This window comes from Chrysoperla carnea, chromosome 4 (assembly GCF_905475395.1).
Source record: "Chrysoperla carnea chromosome 4, inChrCarn1.1, whole genome shotgun sequence".
Lineage (NCBI taxonomy): Eukaryota > Metazoa > Arthropoda > Insecta > Neuroptera > Chrysopidae > Chrysoperla > Chrysoperla carnea.
Genome location: NC_058340.1, coordinates 10,054,616 through 10,067,623, shown reverse-complemented (window position 1 = coordinate 10,067,623; position 13,008 = coordinate 10,054,616). Strand labels below are relative to the sequence as shown.

General features: G+C 27.3%; 1 protein-coding gene across 3 annotated transcripts in view; it reads right to left on the bottom strand.

The window, feature by feature from the left end:
- Positions 1-10,234: 10,234 nt before the first annotated feature.
- Positions 10,235-13,008, bottom strand: part of LOC123297993 (scavenger receptor class B member 1) — a 135,488-nt gene continuing 132,714 nt past the window's right edge. For all 3 annotated transcript variants that reach the window (XM_044879843.1, XM_044879840.1, XM_044879841.1), the window contains exon 8: positions 10,235-12,295. In XM_044879843.1, coding sequence (XP_044735778.1) covers positions 11,915-12,295 — 381 coding nt within the window. In that variant the 3' untranslated portion in view covers positions 10,235-11,914. The remainder of the gene's footprint in view (positions 12,296-13,008) is intronic.

Sequence of the window (13,008 nt, the reverse complement as noted above, 5' to 3'; positions counted from 1 at the left end):
AAGTAGTTAATAATAAGTGAAGAATTGAACTTGTAGACGTTTTATTTTAAAATCAATAACGCTAAAGTAGTAAAAATATTTTAATATTATATTATTAAATTTGATATTCATAAAACAAAGTTGTCTAAATTATACGATAACTATACTTATACCTTATCACATTATCAAAAAAAATATATTTTATTACATTTATTACATAATTTAATATTCAAAATATCTTAATGTACATCATACTTAATACTAAAGATAAACGGTGTATTTAATTATTAAAATAAAACTCCACATAATGTTCACGTTGCATAATGAATCGAAATTATCGAAACTTGACGGAAATTTTTATAAAGCCTCTCAATCTATTCATTTAATTAATAAGATAGTAGTTATTATGGCAAAATAGTAGAATTAAATTATTTCAAAAAATCTTTTAATAAACATGGTGGCGTTAATATTTTATTTACATGCATTATTGGCAATATTTCAACATTTTAATAGTCAATGCATTTTATTTTTGTACAATGGTAATCTTAATTTCAACATATACCTATTATATAACGCCAAAATTAACGCAACAAAAATTTTTAAAAACTTATTCCACAATTTTTTTATTTGATTACTCTAAAACTCTAGTAATTTAATAAACAAAGGCTCTGCAAGAGAAAGAGTTTTTCACTTTTTTGTTCTCCCTTTTAAAACAAGAATGAAAAACATCTCATCAAACAAACATCAAGTTTTTGTGCAGAAAAAATCTTTTTCGCAAGCAAGATAAAGTCAAGTTTAAAAACACTAAAGATAAAAGCTCACCGAATTTGAGTATAGGAGGTTGTGCTTAATCTAACGCACATAGGAAACAGACAAACTTTGAACAAGAAAGCATAGAGTTACGGACTCATTAAGAAGCTTACAAATTCATAGCCAAGTATCTTATGTCATATCTTGATAAATGGTGTATCTGCAGAAGGGTTTTTTGTTCTATTTTATTCTCTCTTAGGTACTATATTATATCGAGTCTGAAAAACAGAAAAAACTTATTTTGTAAATACGCCCTTTTATCAAGTTGTTGTTTTAACCCTAATGGTAAATTCTTAAGCTTGTATTGAAATTAGTGTACTTAGGCGCCTTGGCTTTCTAGTAAAAAAAATTTTTCAGACAGGCTTCAATTTTATCTCCAAGGAAAAGTGCATATTCTTAAAAAAATATGCATGTTTTTAGAGAAAAACCACGTAATTACTTTTAAAGAAATACCGAAAACAATAAAAGAGTTACAATTCTGATTGAAAATATAAATGAAATATCTCCTTCAAGTATAAACTGTTATGAAATACTATAAGCTAACGCGAAGTTGTTTAAAATTTTGATACAATTTTTTATTGCGTTAATTTTGGTATTTAGTAAATCTCATGAATCAAACTAATAAACATTTTAAGAAATGGACTATCAATTAAAAGCTGAACTAACAGCCATATCGAAACAAATTATGTTAAAACAAATCACTGTGGCGATAGTTTCAACCGATTTTTCAAAAAACTTTACGGAAATAACTAAATATCATTTTTGTTTTCAACCGTTAATTATCGGTTTGGAGAGTTTTAACGAGTCAACTGTTTTAGATAAGGTATTCAAGTTGAAAGATTTCTAATTGAACCGAACATTTTTATGTAAATAGAAAATCATTTTCTAGGTTTTGACCAATAATTTATGTATTTCTCGCTTAAAATGGGTCTACATTAGAAGAGGTAATTTCAATGTAACGTCAGTTATATTAAATAGTGAAAAAATATCGAAATGCCTAAACTACATAAAATTAAATATTATAACAAATAAAGAAGTAATTTTTGAAGAATCCATATCATTGTATACAAAACCGTTAGTTTGGCATTCAAATATGAGTTTTACGCGACCATTTAGTAAAAATTCGTATCCTTTGTCGTTGGGTGGATGGTTCGTTCAAAATCAGGTATCCTTTAGGTATCGAAAATATGTTTCATAAATCTATAATTTTTTACTCTTTCTAGACTGTTGATTTTTTTAAATTAAATTCAGCAACACGATTAATTTTTTTGTGGGTAAATCAAAGGTTGGTATATATTATAGCTATCTGACTCCTTAATGCTTTGAACTGTTTCAAATTTGTTCTAGGATAAATATTTTGCGAAATGAATTTCATGTTTTTAAAACATACGGTGAGATTATGGATGCATTTGAAAATCAAATTGAAGACTTTATGCAAATTGGAATATTTTTATCAAACAATCCATTTAACAATTCGAAAACTATAATTTCTCATTCACGAATACCGTAAGTATTATTATTAATGCTTTAAAGCATTTACTTATTTAAATCTAAAAAAAAAGAACAAGAAGTGCCGTAGATGGGACACCCGGTAGGAACTATGTTCCTATTGTATCTTCGTACATCATAAATGTTGCGCTTACTCTTTTATTTACAAGATATTCTGAAAACTTAAGGTATTCAATTTAAAAGTCGAATATTTGTTTTAATCTTTCAAGAATTTAATATTTTTTTTACTGAATCAAGTAATTGTAATATTAGTTTAAAAAAGAACTTCTGACTTTGTAGTCAACCTAATATATACGTGCCTACAGTTGGTTTGATCAGGATATTTATTATGACATAACATAAAATTTCCTTGTTCTTACTTTAAATTATCTCTATTATCTTTAACTTCTGATAACTCACTTTCACAGGTAACCGACTGATAACTCACTTCCAAATTTTTTTAAATAAAACCATGGAATTTTGATAAAAATTCAAATTGACAAATTATAAAAATATTTTGGCATATTCTCAAAATAAAAGCAAGATGAATCTCTTAAATAAGTTCTAGTTGACTATGTCCTTGGTTGGAAAAACCGCGGGGACTGTAAATTACGGGCCCAAAACACATTTAAAAATTAATTCGAAAAAAATTTCTTCGTATCATTTTTTTGAGCATGTTTTAGTTGCTTTTAATTAATTTATATAACCCGTCTAACCTCTTATATTATGAAAATATTTGTATAATTAACAGATGCCGAGTATATTTAGCAAAAGTGACAACGTTAAGTATTGGCTGGAATTTATATTTGAAACCACTTTCACTTAAAATCTGGATACTTTTAATGGTATTTATAATTGTAAATTCCATAGTTTTAACCTCAATTTATAGAAAACTAAGGATTGGAAATTTAAATTTTGTGACTTTATTCACAATTTGGTGTAGTTTTTGTAATCGAGGTAAAATAAAAAAACAATGGTTTTTTTAAAATAATTTTCGTATTTGGTATATTTTTCAGCTTTTCCAGAAACGCCAAATTGTGCCTCACAAAAGTTGCTATTGATATCATTTGATGTGTTATTCTATACATTATGGACATATTATAATGCCTTATTGTACAGTTATTTTTCTGTACAATTCACTGATAAACCAATAAATACTAGACAACAATTAGAAAATGCTCGTAGTTATAAAATAGGTACATCTCATTATGATTATGATTCAATTAGAACAGGGTTCCCAGCTATAGAATCAAAACGGTTTGAAAAATTTAATTTGGAAAATCAAGTAATAGAAATGTTTCAACGTATGTGTAAAGAAAAGTTTGCTATCATAACAATGTTGGATGAAAATGCTTTTATTCATGGTTTTGAAAATGGTGAATGCGATTACTATACTGTAGAAATGGGTGGTTCAACATTTTATCTTTCTTATGGAATTAATGCCAATACACCACTAGAAGATCTTTTTAGACAATGGTAACCAAACAAAAAGTATCTTTATGAATGGGATACCGTAAAAAAATTGGAAAAAATTATGCATTTTATAATTTATTCCGACACTCGAAAAATTTCAAGTAATGTGCGTTTAATGTGTTAAAAAATGATATTATTAATGCAATACGAAAGGGTCCCACGAATTCGTTTCGTAATGGCGAAACAAATTTTTCGTGACTTGCACTTTTCTTGATGTTACCTCTCACCTAGCAAACAAATCAAGACTATTACGTGCGATAAGAAACATAGGTGGTTCTAGCTTTCAAACTACTCAATAATTTCTTCCAAACTTTTTATAAAAATAATAATTTTTTTTTTTTAATTGATAATTTTCGTAAAAATTTAAATGTTTCAGTATTTGTGCAGCAATTGAATGTGGAAAACTTTTTTATAACAAACGACGTCTTGTCATGCAATTTCATAAAAATCATTTCCATGGCATTCAAATTGAAATCGCAGTTCCGTTGTTCTGTATGTTAGCTATTTTTGAAATTGTTTCATTTATTATATTTATATTTGAAATACATTGCTCTCGTTATTTTTGAACAACATTTGTTCCGTTTATTTATTTAGCTTTCATCTTATTTATAAATATATAAGACAAAAAATTTAACAACTTATACTGGGGGGCCTTTTTAATCTACACTTAAATATCTCGATTTGAAGTTAACCAATCAAAAAATTATTTAAAACAAAGCTGCAGAATTTGATGGAGGTCATCATGTTCTGACATCAGATTGGAACGAGTCCTTCGCGTTTTTTCAATAGCCAATTTAGATCCTAAACGGTAAGAGATAGAATAACACTTTAAATTAGAAAGTTAATCCTCATAATAAAACTAACAATTTTTGATCAAAATAGATGAATATAGATGATTTTTATTTGAAATCTGGTGCTTCCCGTGGGGTCCCATTTCAATTTGGTCCAGTTCTGACAATGGCATACATAAGAAAACCATAAAAGTCTTAAATTTGCATTAATGTGCACGACAAATGGACGAATAGCGTAATATCACGCCAAGCGATTTCGATTATCTGTTTTTAGTGACAAATTAGTTACTGTAGTCAGATTCACTAAAATACACATAAGAAAAAAACTTCAAAAAAAAAATTCCAAAACAAATTAACATGCAAAAAAAAAGTAAAAAAATAACGATAATATAATAATATAGTAGAAAGTTTTTAACTTCTTAAACTATTTCATTATATAATTTTGCTCCAATTTTCAAACGGGATGGACAATGATAGTCCATTACTGCCAATAGGTACTGCTGAGATTATTCACATCCCTCAATATACTTACTTTGACGACAATTTTTTTATTGATCCGATAATCACCAAGTTCTGATAACTAATTATTTCATATTTTACTTATTATTTAAAAAAAAAAAAAGAAGATAAATTAATTATTTAAAAAAAATTTATTACCAAATGAATATTATTTACAATAGTAAAATGTAATAGGTTGGCATTTTAATTTTTGAACAAATAAACCATTTCATAAATAAATACCTAACATATCTATATTTTATTGTCTTATTAATTTATATTAATATTAATTATTATGTCTAATCCATGATTGGTCACAGCAGTCCATACAATAATAGTGATACAGTTTATATTAAAATTTATTTAAAACCAAGACTGGTGTACCTTTATTTTTAATTACAAAATTTTTTATTCAAAAAATTACAATAAAATATTTGAATGTTACTTAGTCAACAAAAAGTTAATGTTACTTTAGTTACTATGCCATGCTATTTAAATTGCTATGTGGTTTCAAAAAGCAATATCTCAATTAAAACATTAAAGCTGTCGTCAAGGAAATGGCTGATCGATATACCATAATATCTTCTCTCAAAAACTACATTAAACTTTATTATATTTAACTCAAAGGTATAACCGCTTCAAATTAGAAAGTATTATGTTTTTTTTTTTCAAATATACAGGATGTTTTCAAAATTTGGATGTGAGTCCTAAATTACGAGATAATAAGCCAAATCAATTAATATGAAAGACATTCATCAAAATAAATTTAATCCAATAAAACACTACTTAAGGTATTTCCAGCATGGTATTTGCAGTTTCTATGTTAAAGCAATGGTACAATTTTTTTTTCGACAGAATTTAACGAAAAATTAAATTTAAGAATTTAATAATGCTTACTATTAATTCCCAAAGTTTCAGAAATTTTGACCGTTTAAAATGGGAAATAATTATGCCAACGTCCCAATTTCGATTAATTTACGTCAAAATTAATATCTCGAAAGTGAAAATTAATTTCTAAATTTTTTTTTTAGAAATATATTGTATAAACATTTTTTTCTACTTTTTCTTCAATATATAATAATATCATAAAAAATAGTTGGAGAGACCGGACATTTTACATGCTTTAAATGGGACATGACCCTCAAAATCGCGAACTTTGTCTTTAAATATCTCGCGATCTAAACGGTCAAAAATTATGAAATTTTAGGAATTCATAAATAAAGCTATTATAAACCCGAGAAAAAAAATTCGGCCAAATCTGTCGAAAAGTGATTTCATGCTGGTACTACCTTAAACAGAGGATGTTTTTATCATAGTGTGAAGGAGTGACCTAAATGCAAAATTAGTACAAAAAATAAAACTCTAAAACAAAATCTTCTACATCGTATCAACTTACAAACTTACAACTTCAACACAATATAGATAATGTGGTTTGGCTGATATGCGCAAGATTGTTTGCGTAGAAAACTTAATCTACAACGAAAGAGAGTGTAATAAAATTTGGTTTTTATGGGTTAGTTCTTCTGTTTAAGCAGTGTTTTATTGGATGAATTGTTAATTATCTCGTAAACAAGGCCTCTGATATTAATTAGATAAATAACATTTCCTTCTTGTTTTTCTCAGCTTATTTAGGAAGCGGAAGCGGTTCTGCAGTCAATTATAGAACATACTGTATAATTCGGAATTTTTCAATCAGAGAATGCATGTTATACAAATAAGGTAAAATTCATTGATATCATTAGTTCGAAAACAAATTAAGATCACCTGTCTTTAATGTGTCAGAGCTCTTGGAAAATTAACATCTTTCTAAATATAAATGTTGATTTAAAATATTACAAAATTGAACAATATAATGAAACAACATTCAAATATTTCGTAATTAATTTTTGGAAAATTATCCATCTTATAAAATTAATATTTAAAATTCAGGAATTTATTAAGTTGATCTTTTTGTCTAAGTGTAGTATGCATGTAATTAGAAAAGGATATTTCCCTTTCACTACTTTAAGACTATCCTTTTCTACTTAAGCTCAGTGTAAATATTGTATACACTAGTACAAAAAGAATAAAAGGATCCCAAAAATATTGATATTAATTATTAATGCCCAGCCGAATTAGTCAACTCGAATCGAATTAGTCGAGTTATTCAGCCAGACTATCACCTAGCTGGGCTAGCTGTTTACTTAGGTTCTCAAAGCGGTAATTTTTCAAGCTTACCGCATTATTATTACCAATATTTTGAAATTCAATACGAAACCTTCATTTCGGAAAATAAGGCACTTACTGTATATTTCCGTGATTGAATTGTAGGACAAATATATTCAAACACGTCAAATATATTCAATTTACTGTCAAATGATTTGGTAATCGAAATAACAGCGTTCTATAATCAATAATGTTACGACTAATGGGTAAAAACTAAATAGGTTTTCAAAGGTCCTTACATAAATCTGCCAGGCAATAATATTCATATCGATTCTCTGTACGGTTTATGAGAAATGTGTCCTTTTTTTGATAAAAAAACTGACTTTGATAGTTAATTTCTCCTTAATCCATTCAGAGAATTTTCTTAATCAATTCAATGTTTTTCACAAAAGACGTATATGACGTGATTAATTGATAAGTAAAATTATTTTTAGATCATTTTCATTTTTTTTGGTATCAAAATACCTTAGCCATGGAAAAAATTTGCAAAAACTATAATCCGAAAGTGCTTCTTTGTTTTCGAAACACAAACTTTTAATTAAAGAATTTTCTAACGATTTTAACCAAGGTTTTAATTAACTTTACCGGGGCTGTCAAACAGGCGTGTTTTAGTTCAAGAACAGGAACCATAAAACCGTCAGCAGACTGCAAGTCGTAACATAAATTGTTAAGTCAAACAATAAAATTAGTCTTAATTATTGTAAGACGAGTTTTCACATTAATATTCGAAGATAAATGAGCGGATATTATCAAACCAGTAACCTCATAAAAATTTCCTCGAATTGCTGATCGCTATTCAAAATCGAAAAAGTGGAACGACTGAATCATTTTAATAAAATTTCTACATTTAGTCGGGTATGCAACAGTTGGGTAGTACTTTTATTCATTGCTTTTCATATAGAATTTTCTCTGTACTTTATTTTCATCCTGGTCAAAACTCTTTAAAAAAAATATACCATTTAATCAAATCACACTCACTAATATTTTAATGTAGAAAAACTCGTCTTTTAACATTTTCATAAATCTGGTAACTCTTAAATTTTAAATAGTATATAATCATGTACCTGAAAGCTTAAAAATTGGATATTTAATTATATAATAATATAAAAAAAAATTGATTATTTCATATATAAAGTATAATCACCTATCCATATTTTTTTTTATCCCATGTAGAGTTTTATTCCCTTAATAACTCTAATATTGTTAATAAACTAATCATGATTTAATTTTTAACGATTTTCTTAAAATCTTATAAACTAAACTTTAACTAAATGGTTTTTAAGTCTTAAATTTTATAAAATTCATTACAAAAATATTTATCACAGTATTATATTATATAAATTAATATTTACAAAAAATTAATTATTACAATAATTTCATTTTTAATTTTGTCAAATACAAAATGGTAAAATAGGGGAGAAATAAAAATATTCGAAAACACCTGCTTAAAATATATAAATAATAAATGTTTCCAAATGTATAATTTTACTTAAATAATGAGTATTTTTATATAGCCTTAACCTTTGAAAAATGCACTTTCTTACCATTTTATAAATTTACAAATCATCAAAAACACTACAATACAGGCTTCTATTCGAAAATTTTTTTAAGCCGTTTAAAATAAATAATAGGATTCATTTTGATACAATGGCATAATATAAAATCGAAATGTTACTACTTTTTAACAATCTAATTAAATCTACCGCGCAATATCTTGTTGACAATTTCTACTGCTAGAGAAACCAAAGATTTGAGATAAGTAATAAATACTTATTGATTGAAGAATAGACTGAAGAAGTGACCGTGATCTGCCCAGACTCGATAAAAAGAGAACGATGCTCTGACGTACATTTTGTTTCTTTTTAGTTGCGTTTGCACATTAACAGTCTTGGACAAGTGCGGCAGTAAGTCACGCCCAAAAAATGAGACAAACCATCCGTCAGAGCATCGTTCTCTTTTTACCGAGTCTGGAATTTCGCTTATACGATCGTTCGTTACTAGCGTGCTCTATTCTTATATGTCTATGGAATCGAATTTAAACATAAAAAGTAATTTCGACGATTACTTCAAATCGAAGAAATTTTTCATTTGCAAGAAAAAACTTGCATATTTTACATTTACAGTTGGATAGATGCGCATGCACGAGGGAGTGACATGCGCATGGTATTTTTCAAAATAAAATATGGCAAATTGGTAACAATATCATTAAAACGGAAATATCATGTAGGGCTCACTTTAAACTACTTCAGTTTGACGCCGTAAAATGCCTTTTAACTGATATCTGATATTTCAATCCAACTGGAATTATATTCATAGAGACAATAGCATATAGAGTAGGGAAGCCAACGTAAAATGTGTCCATCTAAAAAAATGAGAAAGCAAATGAGTCTACCTATCTGCCTCTCTGAACTATGTTTGATTAAACAAAGAAAAGCATGGGTCACTCATCTTCTCTCTTTAATTATTTGTTGGACACTTGCAGTCACAAGCCTGCCCAGGGCTCCGCTACTCTATATTTTATTATCTCTATGATTATATTTCGGTAAAATTATCGATTCTATTATAAAAAGTATTTTATAATTGACTGCCAAACTAATTTTCGAGATAATTACTCTAATCAATTAATAAATTTATCCAATGGCAGCGCTTAGAAATAGAAGAATGTCTTTAACGCGACTTGAGGGGGTTTAATAAAAATTTAAAAAAGTGATATAGATAATATGATAATTAAATGCAATGATAAAGACAGTGCTTTGTGATTGGATAAATTAATTAATTTATTTGTTTATTTATCTCGAAAATTAGGTCCTAGATCGAAATTTGATCAGGAACTTTTTCGCTCTACAGCCAATTACAGAACACCTTGCATATAAAAATATTTTTTAAATGTGAATTCCTTTTTACGTTTTTCATAATATATTAATCGTAATAAAGACTGTACTGTAGCTTTAAAAACAAAATTAAAATGAAATTTGTCTGCTTACATTTCACGGTTAAATAAATAAAATTTGTGTGACGTTTTAGCATGACTGGCAAGAACATGGTTCAAAATAACAATATAAATTTTGTAACTTTTACAGGGTAATTGATTGCATGATAAATTTATTTTCATAAAATGAAAAAATTGGGGTTTTGATTGTAAATTCAATTATCTTAAATTGTTTCTGTAAAATCAATAAATTATTTGTGGCAATATTTGGCAAGAAATATAACAACTCTAGGCATTGATCACAATAAATAAATAGATTAAATTCGATACTTAATTACTGGAAACAATTATCTTGAATACGGTATACTTTTAAAAAAATATCTTAATAACCGTAGTTCAAAATTTTGGTAAAAAATAACTGTTGGAAACAGAAACAATGTTTGGTCAATAAAGAACAGCCAAAAACTTTGTTTCAATTCAGCAAATTTTTAATATTTGATTACCCCAAGTAGAATTTCGAAATGTAAACAACTTTATCATAAAATAAAACCCATATTACCTTCCATAAAACTTCGAGACTTTTAAAATTATAAATCTTAACAAACTGAGAATTCGCGTCAAAATATTTGATGGAAAGTTTGACTAAAATTAAAAAATTTTTGGTCGCAAACTGTAAGTCAAACAATCAAATGAATAAAAACACAATAATAACTATGCAGACCCTCAGGGGTATAAGCTCATAATCTAAAGAAATTCGTACGACTTCCTTTGTCTGAATGTTTGAGGATTGATAATAATTGATAAAATTATGAGTTTAATCGTGGCTGGATTGTCGAATTTGTGATTTTCCACAAATTTTTTTGTCTACCCTATATATATACATTAAAAGAAAGTTATTGATAGTAATATGTCAGGAAGTCAGTTTGAAGGAAGTAAGGAATGAAAAATGAAGTGTAGTTCTATAAACAAAACCATTATCTAATCCTTTCAACAGTTGTAAGCTTCCTGCGATTGTTTAGAACGCATTGTGCAGACAATGACTCTATTAAACCCTCCTAAATTCGACCATCAAGGCACGATTAATCCCTCATTATTTCCTGTATAAATCAACCAAATTTACCTGTATAAATCCTTTTAATAGCTGCAAAAAATAATCGTAGAAATTTCGCTTTATTGTGGGTTCACGGTCTAATTGATTAAAAACTGTACTAAATATATCATTAATAATACTTTTCTGTAGAAATAATTAATTGAAAATTCAAATTGAGCAATTTTTTGAGACATGTCTCCCTAAATGAGCAATAATGATATGCATGATGAACTGGATAAAAAAAAAATTTCATTTTGATCTAAGCAAAAATTTTTCAACTTATTGCGTAAACTTTTACGACATCTTCAAAAAGATTGAAACACCTATTATTATTATTATCATTCAGCTGTCAGATCAAAACAAAAAAGTACGCCTACTGTGTTCATTTTTAGACGTTTCGCTGGAAATGAACTTATTTTGTATCGAAAATATTACTACAATGTTTCACCATGTCATAACTTTGATTTACTGGTAATAACTAGCAAAATCGGACCAGCCGTTTTGTTGTTTTTCATTAATTATACGATTAACTAATATTTATCAGTAAAATTCTATGATTAAGTTATTTACATGGAATTGGGTAAACAGATAAACTCCTTTACGTCAGTGAAAATCTTGAAAGCTTGAGCTACAATTTTGTTTTAAATTTGTTCATACAATATCTTCTTTCATATTAGCGAAGTCTTCTTCGGCAATGTCTTGATTTAATGGTGTTACCAAACCATTATAATAGATTTCTAATTCTTTGTTAGTCATGCTATTACGTCGTTCAACTTTTATATAATCATTTAAACGATTCTCAACACTTTTTGTCATATTTTGGTCAAGCCAATGATGTTGTTTGTTCTTTGAGATTTTGTGATTTTGTGCAATTGCTGCGCGATTTGAGTATAATAATTTATATATAACAGTAACTATAAAGAAAATACCACTGAAGAACGATGCATACATTCCCATTTTTTCAGCAACTGGCAAATAGTTTAAGTATAATTTGAAACGATTATTTAACGGTTCTGGTAATTCATACATATGCTGTAAAATAAAAATAAAATTTTAGAATATACATTTTTTTTATTTTCCTCTTTCAACTGTCTACCATTTTACAATTTTTTTTCGAAAGAATATTGAAAAATTATACATTAGCTAAAAATTAGACGTCTATACTTGAGTTGTTTTATCGAGATCAACATTTAAAAAAACAAAGTACATTTTTAAAGCACACAGTTTAATTTAAGTACCTCGATCTTTTAAATTCTGATTTAAAATAACTTATATTCGGCAAAAATATAAATTCGAATCAATTAAATTGTATTTAAGTCTCGAAAACACACTTTTAAGTTCAAAAAGTTGGCCTCGATAAAACAACTCAAGTTTAAAGAATTGCGGCTAATGTGTAAGTGGAGTGTACATAATTTTTATGCCTTCTCTCATTCAAAGAAAAATCGTTCAGTCAAATAAGCAAAAAGTTCGGTTAAAGCAAGTGTCCATGAGCCAAAAATATGAAAAGAGCTTCTTCTTTTTGTATATTTTTTGTCAAAAGCTTTGGTTGTTTTTTCTAAGAATATTTAAAAAAATTTTGTGTCAAATTGATAAGAGTTAAATAGTTTTATCGTCAACTAAGATATAGTCTACAAGCCATGGAGTCATCTTGACAAAGATGCTCCTATATGTCAAAGTAAGTTTAAGCACCATTTCGTCAGTTTTGAGCGATATAGAAGTACAAGTGAGGATATGAATGTCACATC